We start from the raw sequence: 19,070 nt of genomic DNA on the forward strand, positions 1-19,070 counted from the left end.
GAGCCAGTGTAGTTCACCTGAGTCCCCCACCCCCACCCCAGTCTTCCACATAGCCAGTCCGTGGTAGCAAAAAGGCTGGGGACCACTGTGCTGGAGTATTGGCTTTCCCTGAGCAAATAGTCCCAGAAAACGCCCAGGCCTGGGCATGGTGCTGTCATATGAATGTAGGATTTATTTATACTCTTTCTTACAATACGTGAGTGGTCAGAGAGAGCTGATAGTGAGGTGCCAGAAATTGGAGTGATTTGTCAGGTTATAGAACAGCCAGAAGCCACTGTGTGGGTGACACAGGAAGTGCACAATCAACTGGGCTGGCAGGTAGGGCTGTGTCTTGTCTTCTCCCCGCCCACCCCAATCCCCACCCCCCGAAGTCCTTCAAGATAGAGCAGGGGTGTCAAATTCATTTTCATGGGGGCTGTGCACGTCAGCCTTGCAGTTGCCTTTAAAGGGCCGAATATAGTTTTAGGACTGCGTAAATGTAACTCTTCCTTAACTAGGGGCAAGGAGCTGGTGCTGCTGCCTAGAAACAAGATGCTGGGCAGATAAAACAAGGTGAAGGGCTGGATTCTGCCCGTGGACCTGGTGTTTGCCACCTGTGAGACGGAGGAAGTACATTCCCTTTGAAACATTTACCTGCAGGATAGCCCAAACTAAATATTGTTATTTTGCATGTGAATGAAAAGCATGAATATTTCCCATATTTCCCAAGGATAAAGACATACCACTACAGGTAACCCCAGGTCTTGTCTAATAGTATTTATTTAATAAAAGAAAAAAAAACTGGATGTTGAATGACAGACCCAGGCACCTGGAGCTGCTTTCCGACAAAACTCCTTCCAGCCCTTACTGCCCCACTGGACCCAACAGGGGGGTCTTCCACTCTCTGCTCCTTGCCAGTGGGTCACTTTTGAAATCTTTTGGAACACTTAGATGTGGTTTAGAAGCATACATAGTACAGTGGTTAAGTAAATCACTAGCTTTTGTGCATCCATAGGTAAGATTCTAATTTATAGTCAAAAGCTTCTGTCTTAGACTGATCCTTTTAGGTAATTATCATACATGGATTTAATTTTATAAAATGTACCTCTTAATGCAATAATTTTGCCCTAAGAGACTTTATGTAATAAAATATCCCTTTGTAGAAACACTAGTTTGTGGAGCAGAAAGTAAAGAAAGGATTTCAAAATTGCAAAAAAAAAAATTTCTTTCTTACAAGTTTATTAACACGGGTAGGGTTATATTAGCTAAAAGTGCAAAAATAAATTGACCAACTCATTTTCTGTGTGGCAGTGGTTTAGTGAGTGTTACAACATATCAAAATTTACATGTTAAACATGTGATTGACATGTCCATGACAGCTCAGTAAAGCAGTTAAAAAAATTGATTGATGAAACCTGACTCAAATAAATACTGTAAGCAGGTCTTGAATGTGATCTTCCCATATGTAAAGCTAGAGCCACCCCACTTGGTGACTCTTAAAAATTGTCTACAGCCTAATTCACAACTTGGAAAGCCCGTAGAAGAATGTGGTGCTGGCTCATTGGTGAGCCCCATACGCAAAACAGTGGGAAACCTCTGCCGTGTGTGCAGCACTTTTCCTTGCTTCGAAGTGCAGTCCCCCCACGCCCATCATCACTGCATTATAACCCACAGCTTTCCGCGTCTTGCTAAATCATCTTCCCTAAGTAATGCATTGCGTAGTATCTTATTTGAGTTATAAAAAAATGTGCTTACTAAGAGAACATTTGGGAGTAGGGGAGCTGTGCTGGTAAGTGAGCTAACATTGCATACTTATTATTAATTACAAGGCAGTGCTGAATTTTTTAAATGCATTCCCTCTGTTAATTTTTACAGCAACCCAGTGAAAGTTGGTGTTATTTTAATCCCTGCATTACAAAAAACAAAACTGAGACACCAGGGGCAGAATCAAGATGTGAACACTAGCTTTTCTAACTGTAAGGGTTTTGTTCTTAAGTTATTTAGTTCTGGATTAATAGTGATTCTAAAAGGTAGTAAGTGAATTTCTCATCATTTTGTAATTTGGGCAAATCTAGATTAATGTGGTTAAATCCAGGGCTAGTTTAAAATATCTTAAATAATTTCTCATAATGCAATACCATGTTACTCTTTTTATCTTCTTAAAATTTGATACCACTTTGAATTCAGTGAAATTATACCTATCTCTCAAGGACCAGAGAAGAAAAATAATCTTTTTTGGAGGTTGTTCTTATCCAGTTTGAGAGCTCCTCTGAACTTCATAATTTAATAGTTTCCTAGCCTCAATGTATTATAGACCTAAGGTCGTATTTTCAGGCTGCAGGAAATATTATGGAAAACCTAGCTTATATTGGGAGCCCTCATTCTTCTCTGAGTTTCCTGCAGTGAAGTCTTTGACCTCTGTTTCTGCTATTTTTGTTTCTGCCTCTGGCTTGTTGGGGGGATCAAGTTTTGAATTATTTAGTCACATTTCATTGTCTTCATGCTGCTGAAATATTTAAGCTAAAGACCTATATTCTCACTGATCCTTTGGAGGAATAGCAATCATTTAATTTTTATTATAGCCATCCTCATTATTGCTCTACAAAAGCTTTATGTGAGATTTCTCCAGCGAGCCACATTATCTGAAATCATGAAGAGAAAGTGCCTTGAGAGCAGAAAGTAAAAAGGAGGATAATTGAAGGAACTCAGATTACTGTGGAAAGAATATAAAAAATAGGGTTAGGAGTGTATGCTGGGGAAGAAACTGACCATTCGAGAGGAATAAAGAGATTTCAGTGGTGCCTCTGGAGACTGCCCTCTCTTTTCTGCAGTTTTTCCTCAGGTTTTACGTGACTGATGTTGGGATGGTTCTCTGGCCTCCGTTGCCTCCCTTCTCCTTCCCATTCTACTCCAGGCTATTGTGACCATACTTGAGATGCATTCTGGAAAGATATGCTCTTATATTATTAAAAAGGGTTTCCTTATATCAGCTTCAATGTCTAATTTATTTTTATATTTTGCTTTATTTGTACAAGAGGAAGTTAGAGTCACTTATGTCACTGTTCAATCTCAGGGCACAAAGTATGAAAGGAAATTGTTAAGAAAATTATTTTTTTAAGATTGTATTTATTTATTTTTAGAGAGAGGGGAGGGAAGGGAGAGAAACATCAGTGTGTGGTTGCCTCTCACACAACCCCTACTGGGGACCTGGCCCTCAACCCAGGCATGTGCCCTGACTGGGGATCGAACCCCTGACCCTTTGGTTCACAGGCAGACCTACTGAGCTGCACCATCCAGGGCTCTTTCTCATTATTTTTAAGTCAGGAAAATTATGTATTACACGTCAACCCCAACCCTCCCCCACAAATTCCTAAAGTATAACTGAAGTAAATTAAAGTAATTGTATATAGGTAACACATAATCATGGCAGGATGAAGGTGCCTCGTATCACTCCAGAATCGCCAAGTGCTGTGATTGCTAACACACAGCTTTGTACGCGATGGTTTCCATGAGCTCCACCAGCATCCGAGCTGCTCGGTCCCCTCATGGATACTGAGTGTGTGGTTCTCTCAGTGACTCCACACTTGGACTGTAGCTCAGGACTTTCCCCCACAGTATTATGTGTATCATGTTTCACTTTGTACTGGGAATGTAGATATAAATTTTTTTAGTATACACATTTACTGGAAAATACTGAATTGTAAGGATATATGTATTCTATGAAGTTTAAGTATTGAAAATCAAAAGGTGTCCTACCAGAAAAACTCTACTGGGGAAGTATTTCTTTTCTTGCTTTAAAAATAAAACTCTTATGATGATATTTTGAACACCTACAAAGTAAACAGATAATATAATGAAATTGTTTTACATAGACATATAGGTCAGCAATTACGAACACTCTGCCATTTGTGTATTACTTACAATATATCTCCATATGCCCATCCCTACTCAGTTGTTATTTTTGTAGTCTGTGTGTGTGGTAAAAGGTACATAAATGAAATGCGCACATATTATCTGTACAATTTTGACAGCTGGATACACTTATATAACCCCGACATCTATCATCTCCATCTCCCCAGAATCTTTCCCACTGGAAACTCCCACCCCCATCCTGGGAGGCAGCCACTGCATTGATTTTTTTTTTACCTTTAATTCATTTTTTCTGTTCCAGAACTTCATGTAAATGGGATCGTACAGGGTGTATGATCAGCTTCTTTCTCTCAGCATGTCTGTGTTTCATCTATGTTGTTGTATGTGAGTAGTTTGTTCCTTTTTGTTGCTGAATCATGTTCCATTGCATAATTATACCACGATTTGTTGATTAGTTTACCTATGGATGGACACTTGAATTTTTCCCAAAGCTTTTGACTATAGTGAATAAAGCTCCTATGAACATTTGTGTGACAGGTCTTTTTGAGGACAAATATTTTCTTTTCTCTGGGGTAACTAGTAATGGCAAAATACTGGAACGCAGGGTAGTTATGTGCTTAACTTACAAGGAATCAGCCGGCTCTTTTTCTTAAGTGGTCAAAACATTAAGCATTCCCAGCAGCAGTGTGTGATCATTTGGGTTATTCCGCATCCATAGCTGGTGCGTATGTAGTGGTTCCTTGTAGTTTTAATTTGCATTTCCCTAATGACTGATTATGTGGAATATTCTTGTGTTTAGCAGCCATTCAGATATAGCCTTTTGTCTATTTAGGTCTTTTCTCCATTTTAATTAGATTGTCTTTTTATAATTTAATTGAATACAGCAGTTATTTGTATATTCTGGATACGAGCTCTTTATCTGATACATGATTTATGGATCTTTCTTCTCAATCTGGCTTGTCTATTTTTTTCTTAATGGTATCTTTTTATGTATAGAAGTTCTTAGCTTTGATGAAATCTTATTTATTTATTTCTTTTATAGTTATTATTCTAGCTGAGAATCTTTGCCTACCTACAGGTTGCAACAATATTGTCCTATAGTTTTTTAAAAATTCTATAGCTTTAGCTTTTATGTTTATTTCTATGATCCATCTTGAATTAATGTTTGTGTGTGGTGTGAGGTAGGGGTTGAGGGTTATTTATACATGTGGGTATCCAGTTGTTCCAGCACCATTTGTGGAAAAGACTTTTCTTTCCTATTGAATTTATTTCACCTTTTCAGATGTTAAAGGACCATATAACAGGGCATCTCTTTTTGGACTCTCAGTTCTCTAATATTGATCTTATTATTTACGCCGTTACCAAACTGCCTCAATTACCCAAGCTGTAGAGCAAGGCTTGAATTCAGGTTGTGCTAAGTTATTTTGTTCTTGTTTTTCAAAATTGTTTTGACTATTCTAGGTCTTTTGAATCTTTATATGACTCTTAGAACCCACTTGTAAGTTTCTGTTTTTTTAAAAATGCCTGTTGGGATTTTGACTGAGATTGTAGTGAATAACTTAATTAAGGGAGGCTAGACATCTTAACAATATTGAGTGTTCCAATTTATGATTGTGATGTCTCTACATTTAATTATTTATCTGTAGTGTTTTATAATTTTCAGTGTAGAACTTCTGCATTTAAGTGCATTCCTGTGTATTTTATGTTTTAATTGTGAGTAGAATTTTTATTTTCACATATTTATATATTGCCCTTGTATCCATGCTAAAATTATAATTATAGCACTATAATCCTACACTCATGCTAACCTTTTTATGTAATAGTTCTTTTGTCGATTCCTTAGCATTTTCTATAGATAAGCAATAATTCTATCTGTGTACAGGGAGTTTTATTTTTTCCTTTTCAATCTTTATGACCTTATTTCTCCTCCTCCTCCTCTTCCTTCTTCTTTCCCCCCTCCACTCTCTCCCTCTCTCTTTTGCCCTCCCCCCTCAATCTCAAAGGGGCAGCATTTAGTGTTAGATAATTAAATATATATAGATCTTAGTCGAAGGACTTTCATAGATGTCTTTTATCAAACATGGGAAGTTCCCTTTCATTTCTAATTTGATGAGATTTTTTAAATTACGATTAGGCATAGTGTTTTGTTCAAATAATTTTTCTGTGCCTAGGTTATCCATATGTTTTAAAATGAAATTTAAATATAACACAAAGGACACTGACTTTTGGGATAGTCAAAACTCCTTATCATAATATTCAAAGTTCTTCAAAAGTTATCCTTAACCTACCTTTCCAGCTTACACTTTGGCCAATGTCTTAACTCCTAGCATGTACTGATGTTTTTGAAAGAAAGAATTTTAGATCAGGTCTCCTGGATTCCATTTATTTATATGACTAACAATACCATTAATAAAATTAGGCTGTAATGTCTCAGCCTCCGAGGAAAACCTGATTCCCCTGCAACATTAAAGAGCTGTTAAGAGGTAGATATTCCTACCTCCAGTTACTTACCCCTTCCTATGCCCTTATAGGTACCAGGAAATTATCTACAAGCACCTACTTCATTTGGTCAGTGAACCAACCTATAGCAATTGGAACAAATTCCACAAAAAAAAAACCACTAAAAATCAGAGCAACTCATAAACCTATTTATCTTTGCTCACTTCCTTGAAGTCAATATTTTTCAAAATTATCAGCATTTAGGAGTCAAAAGAATATCTTAATATTTTCCCAATATATCAAATTTAGAAAGATGTGAGCCACAGATTACTATTCCTTTGCCTTTAGAAGGTATTTCAATTTAATTAGTTTTGCTAGAGAGAAAATAAATCTTTCATGCTTAAGCTTTTTAAGTGAATGCATTCCTTTGGGAACATTGTACTGCACAAGAAATAGATTAAATTGAAGTTGCAGAGGACCTCATTTCAGCACTGTATCCATTAAACTTGGTTCTTAAAACCTGCTCCTTTGCCCAAAGTATTAAGATATTGGAGCTTGATGTATATTATTTTGTCTTTCTGAGAAAAAAAATTAATGTGATAATTTAATCAGAAATATTTTTCATTCTAGTGAAATTGTGTTTTCATGTAAGTTTTAGTCATCTTCCCTTTTTTTCTCCCTGGCCTGGGTGCTCCTTACTTCCCTTCAGTTTTCCCGTCTGTAAATCTGAAGCAGTAGTTTGGAAAGTGAGGATCATTCTTTGTGAGGACTGGTGCCCAAGGTTTTTGGAAAGGGAAAATATTCAGCAAGTACACAAGGTTTTCTTTGAACATCAAGTGGTTACCTCTATTCTCTGTTAGTTTATCCCTCACCCACCACAAATGTTACACTGAAGTAACTGTAGTTCCTGGAAAGAATATAATAACTGCATATAATACCTGCATTGCTTTGCATATGCTTTTCCTCAGTCCTTGTTCCCTTCCTGCTACTTACTCCCCCCTGTGCCTGCTAAGCTCTTGACACCTCCTCAAGATCCACCCACACATCTCGAAGAACAGATCACTTCTTGCTTTATGCCTACATCCATCATATGGCATAAAGCAAGAGGTTGGGTCATTTATTAGAGTCCCAGATACTTCAGGGCAGAGACCGTATCTGACTGAATAAAGTAATTCCTACAAAGTGACTTTCAGAGAATCCGGTATTTAAAACATACTAGTACTCAATACAGGGTAGCTGTGGTGATGAAGGTGACGTAAATTCCTGTATCCTCATCACTTACGCAAAGGCTGTTGGATAAGAGAGTAAACGGATGGATAGAACACGTAACTGTACTTTCACTGGGCTGTTTCTTGGTCTGGGTTTCTATTGTATTTTCTGAAGCTCGGTTAATTGGATTGAAAATTGCATGGAATTTAAAATGTGTTATTCTATGGGTTTTTTTCCCCAACCCCAGATAAATACCCTTAGAAATGGTTTTAATCAATAACAGGAAACGCTTTTGGACTCAAACAGATTTGGCTATAAGTACTAGTCCTAAATATGTTATATCAGTCAAATTCCTTGAAGTCACTAAGCCTCAATTTCTCCATTTGTATAGTGAGGTAACAATGCCTTTCTCTGCTGATTTGTGTGAGACTGCAGTGTAATAATGTATTTAAGATGTGTGTGTGTGCATGAGTAATGTGCGTGCCTTATATATGTTATAAGCATTTATTAAATGATATAAAATATCAATAAAGAAAAACAAATTGGAAATCATTTTAGATTACACTAGAGATACCATCATTGTTGTCATTCAGTAGAGATACTCACAGAGGCTTCTTTAGACTCAAACAGAAACTTTTTTTTCCACATTTTTTTTATTTAGTTATTTTTCAAGTACAGTTTTTTGTCTATTTCTCCCATCCAAGCCCACCCCCCTGTCCCACGCTCCTCCCTGCCCCCTCCCGCACCCCCCCAGCCCTCCTACCAGTGTCCCTCTCATTTGTTCCCCCAAATCCCTCCCCCCTTCCCCCCTAAATTTTCTTCCCTCTCCCCTCTGGTCACTGTCCACTTGTTCTCTATTTCAGTGTCTTTGTCAAACAGAAACTTTTACGTAAATGAAAATAATGTGAGAAATAGATTACACGATACTTGTCACTTTTCACTCAACAATGTTGTCTGCTTATGACAGTGAATCTCCATCTATATCATCTTCCTTCACCTCCTTTTCATGGCGCAGTTTTCCGTTTACTGATGTATGATGGCAAATATAATGAAGCTTTTGGTTGATGAATGTATGGTTTTTCACTTTTTCTCTATTATAAGTATAACCACAAAAGACATTTTGACCCTAAGTTTTTTAATGTTTTAGGTTAAGTTCTTAGAACTGGAATTGTTAGATTAAAAATTAACCTATAAGATGATTCATCAAGGTATAAACACTTATGATTTGTTATTTTTTCTGCATGTATGATACTCAATAAAAGAGTTTACTATAGAAAAAAATCTATGAATTCTAATGTCTCAAAATGTACATTTAAAAATATATTTTAAAGTGAAGTAAGGAGTACTCTCAGATTTCAATGTCAGCAGTTCTAGTTTTCTGAATTCCAACCCAGTTCTTTAATAATTATTGTTACTGTTCATAATAAATTCCTCCACTTTAATAAAAGTCTGGGCAGAGAGGATGTTGTGGAACATAATATAACATGACATTCAAATGGCAGGCAAATCTGTTGCTTGAAGTAATTTTTAATTTATGTATAATAATATTTTCAGTCTGAGCTTAAGTTAATTAACGTTTATGTCCAATTTGGTAAGTTTGCAAATAATTAATTGAGCTGCTCTCCAGCATAAATTTATATTCATGTTCAGTTGAGCTATGGAAAATTAAGAGTAGTTGAAAGCCTATCTCTTCATGATAGTTTTGAATAATTAACTTTAATGAAACAAATCTCATTAAAAGACCTCAAAAGTAAAAGTTTATGTAGTATAACTGAAGGATTTATATCCATTTACTTTTGTTGAATTTTTGCTGGATTAATTCTACTTCTTCTATGGACTATGAAACATTGCAATTGAGTATCTCATCTCTGGTACCAAGTGTTTACCTCAAATCAGTGTGAGTTTTTTGGTTTGTTTTTGTTGTTGTTCTCTTGTTTTACTACTGTAGCAAGAACCAACCTGTGAGGTGAAAATGAATCACAGTAAAAGCCAATTAGAATATGATGTAAGTTTTACAAATAAAATGTTTTTCATTTGGGGCTACTGTCTTCTGTATCTAGAGGTGCTATAATTTGCTCCTGAATTACATTTCACTGAACTGGAAATTTAGAACTGAGGAAAAGATTACCTAACTTAGCCATGGTAAAATTATCTTTCTGGCACCAGAGGTCATGAAGCTGAGATGAAAGTTAATAACCATGCAGAGGATCTCAGAAAGGCCTGTATGTCAGCAATCAGAAGAGGAAGCTAACCACAGATATGAAAACTAGAATTGTGGGTCTAGGACCTGGAAAGCTCCTTCAGATAGAAAGTTGTCTTCTTCTCCCTCCTCCCTCTCCTTCTCCTCCCTTCTCTCTCCTTCTTCCTCTTTCTTTTCCTTCCTTCCTCCTCTCTCATTCTCCTCCTCCTCCTTCTCCACCCCTCCCTTTTGAATGCTAAGGTAAATTACTGAGTGTCTGAAAGAGCATAAGACTAAGAGATGTACAAATTAATATTTAGAATTAGAGGGAACTGTAGATACTATATCCATGGAGATTTTTTTTTACAAAGAATAGAGATTAGCTCAAGGTAGTTTAACCAATAAGAAAGAATATGTTGTGATGATCTGGGTGTCCCTCCTGGAATCTAAAGATCAGGATGTATGAGGGCTCAGGAAGTGATAGCTTTACCTGCCCGTTCATCCATATGGAAAAATATGGTCATCTCACAGCAGCTCAGAGAAGATGTCGAGGATCATTAACTGTGTCTCAGCCCCAATTTAAATTCCACTCCCCCACCACCACCACAGGGAGAATCTTGATTGTCCCGGCCCATGTCATATGTCACCCGTCTTCAGCCTGGAATGTCCTGACAAGCCAGGCAAACTTGTATGGCCCACCATAATAGACAGTATTTGTGATAGGAAGGTTGGAAGGACCATCCCTTGAAAAGAGAAGTGATTGCATGCTGGCAAAGATCCTCCATCTGATCTGACTTTGATTTAGTGGGAATGAGTGGCATAAAATATGCTTTCCATCATTGTGACTTGATGAACATGGGATAAAGATAATTTATCATCCAAACTAGTATTACTGAACTAAAGGGGTTTGTTCACCTGTATGCATCAAAGCCCAGTCAAACGTAAACAGGAGTTTGCTGGCAAGAAAGTAAAGGTTTATTTTCAAGGAAATGATGCCAAACCTGGAGACACAGGTGAATGTGTGTTCAAAGACATGGCTCCCCAGTGGCTTCCAGGGGTTGGATTACATAGGGGAAAGAAATCATTAATTATGGCATCTAAGGAAGTTAGGGTTGGTCATGACTAGGGCCATGCTCTCTACTGATTGGTCGACACTGGCGGAGAGGGTTGGTTAGTGCATCTGGTCCTGATGTCAGCCCTGGCATCACTCTCTGGTTTCCTGAGAATGTGGTCTATGGGGTCTTCTGCTCTTCTGGGACTGGAGCTGAAACACAGCTGAGGCCTGAATGTTGTCTTTTGTTTGACTGAAACTCTGTGTCTGTGGGTCCATAGACATAAGGCTTTGTTTTTAAGATTCTTTGCTGCTGACCAGAATCTAATTGTCCTAAGCACTTAATGATGTGAACTCTAAGTGTGCCTGAGGATTATAGACTTATAAACTAATAGTTAAAGCACTTTGGGCAAATTGCTCTTGGAGTCCCAGTTTCATTATCTAGTAAAAGTATGTAACATCCCAGTTGTGAGCTTTATTTTTTTATTATATTTTTAAAGAGCACTTCTTTTTATTTTAAGATTTTATTTATTTATCTTCAGAGGAGAAGGGAAGGAGAGAGGGAGAGAAATATCAATGTATGGTTGCCTCTCATGCATCCCCTGCTGGGAACTGGCCTGCAACCCAGGCATGTGCCCTGACTGGGAATCCAACCCCGATCCTTTGGTTCACAGGCCTGCACTCAATCCACACCAGCCAGGGCTGTTGTGAGCTTTAAATGAGATACTGTGCATAAAGAGTTTAGCTGGTGTTTGGCACAGAGTAGGCAGGCAGTCAGTAAATGGTAGCTATTATTAATTAGCGTTAACCTGAAAGACTCCCTGGTGGTGTAGGACGCTTTTTTTTCCGCCTGTGCCATACTTAGAAGGTGTCCTACATCTGTCGTTTAAAGAATAATGCCCTCAGAGAATCGCCACTTCTCAGAAATAGAGTGACAATCTCAAATTAATTATTCAGAAAACACACCATATTTTTTCTAATTACTCACTGAATTTTCTCTGGAGTTTTTCCTTTAGTGGTCAAGAAATATAAAAACTGCTTTTGTAGTTGGAAGCTATATTCTTTTTATTTAAATAGTGAAATTGTTTTATATTAAATAAGATCTAAGAAAACACAAGGGCGCTTCCTCGCTGAGGCTGCTAACTGCCATTTCTGATGTCCGAAAAGAGGTTTTGTCTTGGATTTTTTAATCCAGAGATCTACTTTTTTTTTTCTCTCCCAATTTAGTCCAGTTAAGTCAGGCTTTTCTCTGCCATGGGTCCCTCGTTCAGGTCCCAGTTTCCCACAGCAGAGTTTCTCCAGAGGCCTGTGAGCATTGGCAGAAAGCAGCTGCCTTAGCAGTGAACACCACAGTTGTCGGCCTGGACAACACGTAGACAGCAAGCAAGATGCCGTTGCCAGATCTTCAAGATAAAAGGAGCTGTTGTCCTCTATTGCCAGAGCCTCTGGATATTCAGAAACCAAATCCTGAAGGACATAACTTTAGATTTACTTTTAGGTAAATTAAAATTAATGACCCGCTTTCTTCATTTGGGCTCTAACGTTTCCCTCTTAAAATAATAGTACCATATAATTTATTCTATCAAAATAGAGGATCACAGCTAAAAAACAGGCATATCCATAAACACGAAACAGTTCCAGTTTTTATATGCTCATGTTTTAGCTAATCAAAAAAGAAATCTTTTGTAAACCTCAATCACTTTGAAGGCTAGAGCCCACCTCAGAGAAAGCACGCCAGCAGTTGATTAATGGAAGCGCCCCTTCCGTTCACGGCTGCGTGATTCAGTATGTCCTCACTGGGCGCCGCTCTGTGCAAGCTGTGCGTCTGTGCCTCTGCAAGAGGAGGACCCTGGTTCCTGCCCTCAGGGCTTTCCCTCAGTGCAGTAAAAAGTTGTGTGCTTCACTGATGCTTGCTGCCCAACGAGGACTGACTTGGCGGGCATGGTGTACATGCAGTAAGAAAAATTACCTTAAACTTAGTACCATAAAATTCAAAGACTGGAAGGTTTGCTAGATCAAAGTTTAGGGAAGACTTTCTAAAAGCAGAGGCCAGGCGCAGTGAGGAAGACATTTGCAAATAATTGCCTGAATGCCAGACGTCAAATCAAGCATACTCTGTGAATCATCTCATTTTAAAATTGTGACGTAAAGATCCTTATTTGTAGCTCATTGTAAATAGATTCAAAAATATGGTTAGCAGAAACAGTGACTGTGGAAGACATACTGTTTTGTAACTAGATTTTGCCATTTGAGGCACTTTGAACATTTTCTATACACTAAGTATGCTTTTTCACGTTACTCTTAATGACTACAAGACTTATTTAATCATTTCCCTTATAACCAAGTTAGGAAAAATATACAAATATAAGAACATTTCATTTTACTTTACTTTATTTTCATCACCATTTTTCTCCCCATACCCTCTTCCACCTCCACCTCCCTCCACCCAACCCCCACCCCACACCTGCATTCACCACAGTTTGTGAAGGAAAAAAATTTTTAAGGAAAAAATATAACCATGTAAAAGTAGTAGAAGATAATATATAGTCCTGAGCATGGGCACTTTTTTTTAAAAAAAGATTTTTTTAGAGAAACAAAATTGAGAAGAAGTTACAGAGATTTCCCCTACACCCCCATCTGCACACATCCACAGCTTCTCCTGTTATCAACATCCCCCTCCAGAGTAGTGCGTTTGTTACAACCGCTGAATCTATATGTCTATGTGTCATCTACTTGTCATCATCACCCGAAGTCCCCAGTTTTCATCAGGGTTCATTCTTGGCCTTGTACATTCTGGATGTTTGGGCAATGCATGATGACACATATCTACCATTGCAGTATCATACAGAGGGTGAGCACGGTTTTAAATACATTATGTGAAAAAAGCAGACACTGTAACAGAAAAGATGAGTAGTTTTGAATATATAAAAAGTTTAAAATCTTTTGGGTATCAAGATTACTATAAATAAAATGACAGGCATGTCATTAAATTCTCACAACAGTTTTATGAAGTAGGTGTTTCAACTTAAATAAGAGGAAACTAAGATGCAGAGAAATGACAACTTGCAGATCAGTGGATTTCTGGGAGATTGATGGTCTTGGTGAAGAACAAAAGTTGATGGAATCAGAGACATATTAAGGAAGAATAATTTTAATCTTTGTCAAGTTTAGTCTTTCTAGCAGGATTTGATATGAATTCCAGCTTTACTACTTCAAAGTGATGGACAAGCTTCAGTTAAACAGTTAAAAATATTATATTTTCATTTCATCCTTTGAAGTTTTCATTTCCATACATTTTCTCGTTATAGTCATTATGGCAAAAATGATACCTTTTTCACGTCTGTCTTCAAATGCAAAATTTCAGAGACATCAAAGGCAGGCAAATTAGATGCTAATTACAAAAACAGCATTAAATGCCTTTTTACTATCTCTTATATAATGTACTACTTATACATCTTTCAGGTAGTAGAAATTGTCATGGTCTCAGTTAGTCAGGGACAAGAGAGTATACATCCTTAACTACTTATTAAAGACAGGAGGGAAAAAGCCAAATCTGTGGACTATTGTCAATGGATAAAATAAAAAACTGATTATGGCTATCATCATAGTTTATTAGTGGGGAGATCTAGAATGTAGATGTTTTTAGGTCATATTTGGGTTAATTCCTTCAAGTTCAAAATCCCACTGCATGTTGGATAAAAGCAGATAGCTTATTGATTGTTTACAGCAAAATGTTTCTGTGCAATTGGTCTAAAATTTGACTTAAAATGGGGATATAATATTTATTTTCCCTGGAGTAACAAAACGTATGCTGTGTGATAATACTGACATGTTTAGGGAATCATGTTTAACGGGCCCTCCAGAATGCTCATGAATACCACAGTTTGGTCTGTTTTCTACACTTTTTAAGAATCTGGAAAAGCTGTAGGAAATGAAACACATATCACAACTATTTTTCATCTACTGGCTCTTCAAGTTGAGCAAAAGAGTCAAGGACAGTGTGTTCTATTAACTGCACTCAAAACTGAATTTAAGAGGTTTTAATCGCTGTTGAGAATTAGTCTTTGAATCCATACTACAAAGAATATTAAGATTTTTGGCACTAAGCCCTGGCTGGTGTAGCTCAGTGGATTGAGCGCGGGCCTGCGAACCAGACAATCGCGGTTCGATTCCCAGTCAGGGCACATTCCTGGGTTGCAGGCCAGTTCCCTGCAGGCCAATTCCCAGCAGGGGACACATGAAAGGCAACCATACATTGATGTTTCTCTCGCTCTCTCCTTCCCTTCCCCTCTAAAGATAAATAAATAAAATTAAAAAAAAAAAAAAAAAGATTTTTGGCACTGAATGGTCTTGCATGTAGACTCTTAAAAATAAATGGACTTCATTTTTTAATATATATATAGTTGTAGAATGTATAACTATGTACATATATATTTTATACAAAATATACCTGTTGCACTTTTACAAGTATGTTTTATTTTTCCCCAAACAGATAAATAATCAGATTCTGTATGGAAGAAGTCACCAAAATGCATCTGCCATTATTAAGACTGCCCCGTCCAAGGTCAAGCTGGTTTTCATCAGGTAAGATGGATATGTCATAAAATCTGGGATCTCTTCTGGAGGTGTTATTATTTATGTAAGACTATTTTATCTTTGGTTTATCTAACAAAAATCACTGTATTCTAAAAATGTATTTTCTTTTTGTAATTATAACTGTTAGAAAAATATAGACTGTTTAGAGTATGAGGCTTTCTTGTTATTTATGTTTCACATGATAGTATTGGTACTTGAGGCTATTATGCATCATTCAGTTGTTTAAAAAATTTTCTGCCCTGGCTGGTGTAGCTCAGTGGATTGAGCACAGGCCTGCGAACCACAGTATTGCAGTTCGATTCCCAGTCAGGGCACATGCCTGGGTTGCAGGCCAGTTCCCAGCAGGGGATGCATGAGAGGCAACCATACATTGATATTTCTCTCCCTCTCTCCTTCCCTTCTCCTCTAAAGATAAATAAATAAAATCTATTAAAAAATTTCCCTCCTGGATCCAATTACCCTCTGTATAAATATAATAGCACTTCCTAGCTGCTCCTCCTTCTGTCACCATCATTTTGTATATGTGCTGATTCATTAATGTCTTCATCAAAGAATGGGCAGGAGAACTTGAGGAGCTTCACATTAAGAGTGCCGGTGAGAAATCCAGAGGGAAGGAGATGTGAGCTCTGAGATCTAAAGTCCCGTGGTGGGCTGGGGGCTCCAAGCGGGGCTTGGACCTGCACCTGCAGCTCGCCTGCTAGCTGACTGAGCCCTTTTGGCAAAACTGAATCAGAACTGGAGATCCTCATTGGTGGTAGCCTCTACTGCATCATCAGCAGTGGAATGAGCTTTCATTCTCTGTTATTGAACTGAAATGACAGGTACTGAATTATTATTATTATTATTATTAGGTGACATAACTAACCCTGTATGTTAACTCTTGCTCAGCTTCTTTTCCTTTTGGGCCTTAGTTATTCGTAAAATGGAAATAATAAAACACCTACTTCATTGTGATATTTCAACAATTTGTAATGTTCAGTACTGTGTCTAGCAGAGTAGAGGCTACAAGAGTATTAACTGGTATTTTATGATGGTGATTATTATACTTCCTCTTCTCTTACCTGTCAGTAAAACCTATCCAATCCCAGGGGACTTTTGGGATTATACGGGTAATTTTATTCCCAGATGTGGGCACTAATGAAGGTGATTGAAATATTTCTTTCCACACCATCATTTCAACCTCAGGTCATGTTGCTGCTCTACTCCTAAAGAAATCCTACGTTGCGACTTTTCCTCCCACTCGCTAGCGTTTTCTCGCCTGCCAGTTTTTAACTCTTGTTTCCAGAAGAAGAAACCTTCCTTCTTCTTGTGCATCTTTGTGTGTTAAAATGACCTACTCTGGCTTACTCACCTGGACATACTCTGGTAGTAACAGATCTCTCTGAGTTGCTTTGCCCTCCGAATGCCAGAGCTTACAAAATTAGAAGGCGAAGAGATCACTAGACTTGAGGAAAGGTCCGCCACTCAAGAGTGTAGAATGATGGGAATATTGCAGGGAATAGTTTTGAAGGGTATGATTGTCTAGCCACTGTGTTGGACACCTGAGACCAATACAAAGTAATGTTGAAGGTGAACTTTAATTGAAAAATAAAGATCACAGCTATGGGGGGCAGTTGGCAGTGGAGGGACTGAGCAAAAATGAAAAAGGACTCATGGACATGGACAGCAGCTTGGTAATTGCAGGGGAAGAGGTGTATAAAAAGGATTAATGGTAATAGAAAATATATAATAAAAATGCCCTTTACTAATAAAAGAAAAGAAGAAAAAGGGAAAAAATTTAAGTTAAAAAACAAAGAGTTTAGGATGTCCATTGAGAGAAGTCCATACAAGTAAAGAGTTCAAACCACTTAGCCATGAAAACTTTGTGTAAAGTCATGATATTACATGAGAAGACTCATGTTGCACTCAGTGGGATCTGCACTTAAGTGCTCGGCACCGGGTGGGTGGCACGGTGCTGCTGTTAGTGTTACTGTTACCCACTCAGCACGTGTGGGGCCTTTATTACCCATAATGGCCATCCTGTTTTAAAGAGCACAAAAAGAAAGTTGAATAGGATCCAAAGGAAATCATTTAATGCATTTAAGTATTGAGGAATAGAACCCACCTCCTTCAAGAAAGAAAGGTTAAATGACTTGAGTTGTTTAGAATACAAAAGAGAAAGCTGAGTAGAATTTTATACTGGTAATAACAGCCCATTAATTTAGTGCCTGGCTATTTCAGTTTTGATTATTCAGAAGGGATCTGAGTGAAGGAAAGAATTTATTCAGTAAATTAATGATGTAGCATAATTGAAGATGCTGCTGAATACTTATTTACTGGAAGTGATTTTAAGCAATTTAGGAGTATCAGTGTACACTCAAAGTACATAATGTAATTATAGATGTTTCTTACATGATCATTAAATTATAATGCCCACACATAGTAGGCATTCAAAAAGCTCTATTGAATGACTTTTTTTTCAGTTTCTATGGAACAATTCTACATTATTTATTCTCCAAAGACAATAATCACAGTAAATTAGTTTGACTTACTTTGTGGATTTAAAAATACAGATAGAAAAAAATAAAAATAAAAATACACAGTGTCATTATTTTACATAATTACTCATACTTTAGTTCCTTTCTCCACTGCTTTCCCAAATAATATAAGTTAGAAAGATTTTCTATATCTACTTTTATAGAGAGAAAAATGTAGTTGTAATTCTAACCTATTGTCATATCCACTTTTAGACTGTTAAGGAAAATGAGTTTAAATGGACTTGAGATATGTATGCACTGCTGACAACCTTTTGTTTGATTCAATAGATAGATCTTGTAATTTGTGTGCCAACATTTTATTAATTAATGCTTCAGTTTCTATAAAAGAAGGAACTATTTATTTGCCTGAGAACTCTTAACTAAAGTGATGAATTCTTTTCTAAAGCAAGACTGAACTATAAGGCTTTAAAAGTAATTAAAAGAACAAATCCTAAATTCACCTTACTGAGTTTGAAACTGGGTTTTTTTATTTGGGCTGTGTGAGCATGGTCAGTTTCATGATCTGTAAAATGGGGATGCTATAGCTATCTCATAAATCGTCTAATATTTTAATACATGTGACTTGTCTGGCAATTTGGGCCCAACAATGTTCACTGCTATAGTGATGATGATGGTGGTGATGATGAGGAGGAGGAGGGCAGGCAAAGGTAGGAAGAGTGGGAGAAGGGAGATAAAAGAAGTCTTAGAGAAGGAAAGAGGAAGACTAAAAACAATTACTCCTTCTTACATATTTTGTCTAATTCCAGAATCTTGAATTTTTTTAAAGATTTTATTTATCTATCTTTAGAGGGGAAGGGAAGGAGAGAAGGAGAGAAACATCAATGTATGGCTGCCTTTCGTGCATCCCCTGCTGGGAACTGGCCTGCAGGGAACCCGCCCGCAACCCCAGCATGTGCCCTGACTGGGAATTGAACTGCGATTGTCTTGTTCACAGGCCCGTGCTCAATCCACTGAGCTACACCAGCCAGGGCTCAGAATCTTGAATATTTTTTTAATGTTTTATTGTTTATGCCATTACAGTTTTCAGTTTTCCTCCCTTTGCCTCCCTCCACCCAGCTGGCCCCCCACTTCCATAGTCAATCCCCACACCAATCAGGGAATAGAATATTGAATATTTTTTAAAGTAAAGCATATTTACAGTTTAAAACTGCTTTAATTATCATCATAATGATTAATCACTGTAAGAGAAGGCTACAGACATTATGTCAAA

The 19,070-nt window shown here is 37.5% G+C and overlaps 1 protein-coding gene across 3 annotated transcripts in view; it reads left to right on the forward strand.

The window, feature by feature from the left end:
• The window catches only part of PATJ (PATJ crumbs cell polarity complex component), a 321,583-nt gene that overhangs the window by 185,522 nt on the left and 116,991 nt on the right, over positions 1 to 19,070 (forward strand). For all 3 annotated transcript variants that reach the window (XM_037136218.2, XM_037136219.2, XM_037136220.2), the window contains exon 29: positions 15,220 to 15,311. In XM_037136218.2, the coding sequence (XP_036992113.2) occupies positions 15,220 to 15,311 (92 nt within the window). The remainder of the gene's footprint in view (positions 1 to 15,219; positions 15,312 to 19,070) is intronic.

The sequence above is a fragment of the Artibeus jamaicensis genome, unplaced genomic scaffold (genome assembly GCF_021234435.1).
Source record: "Artibeus jamaicensis isolate MK-2021 breed Jamaican fruit bat unplaced genomic scaffold, CSHL_Jam_final scaffold_1019, whole genome shotgun sequence".
NCBI lineage: Eukaryota > Metazoa > Chordata > Mammalia > Chiroptera > Phyllostomidae > Artibeus > Artibeus jamaicensis.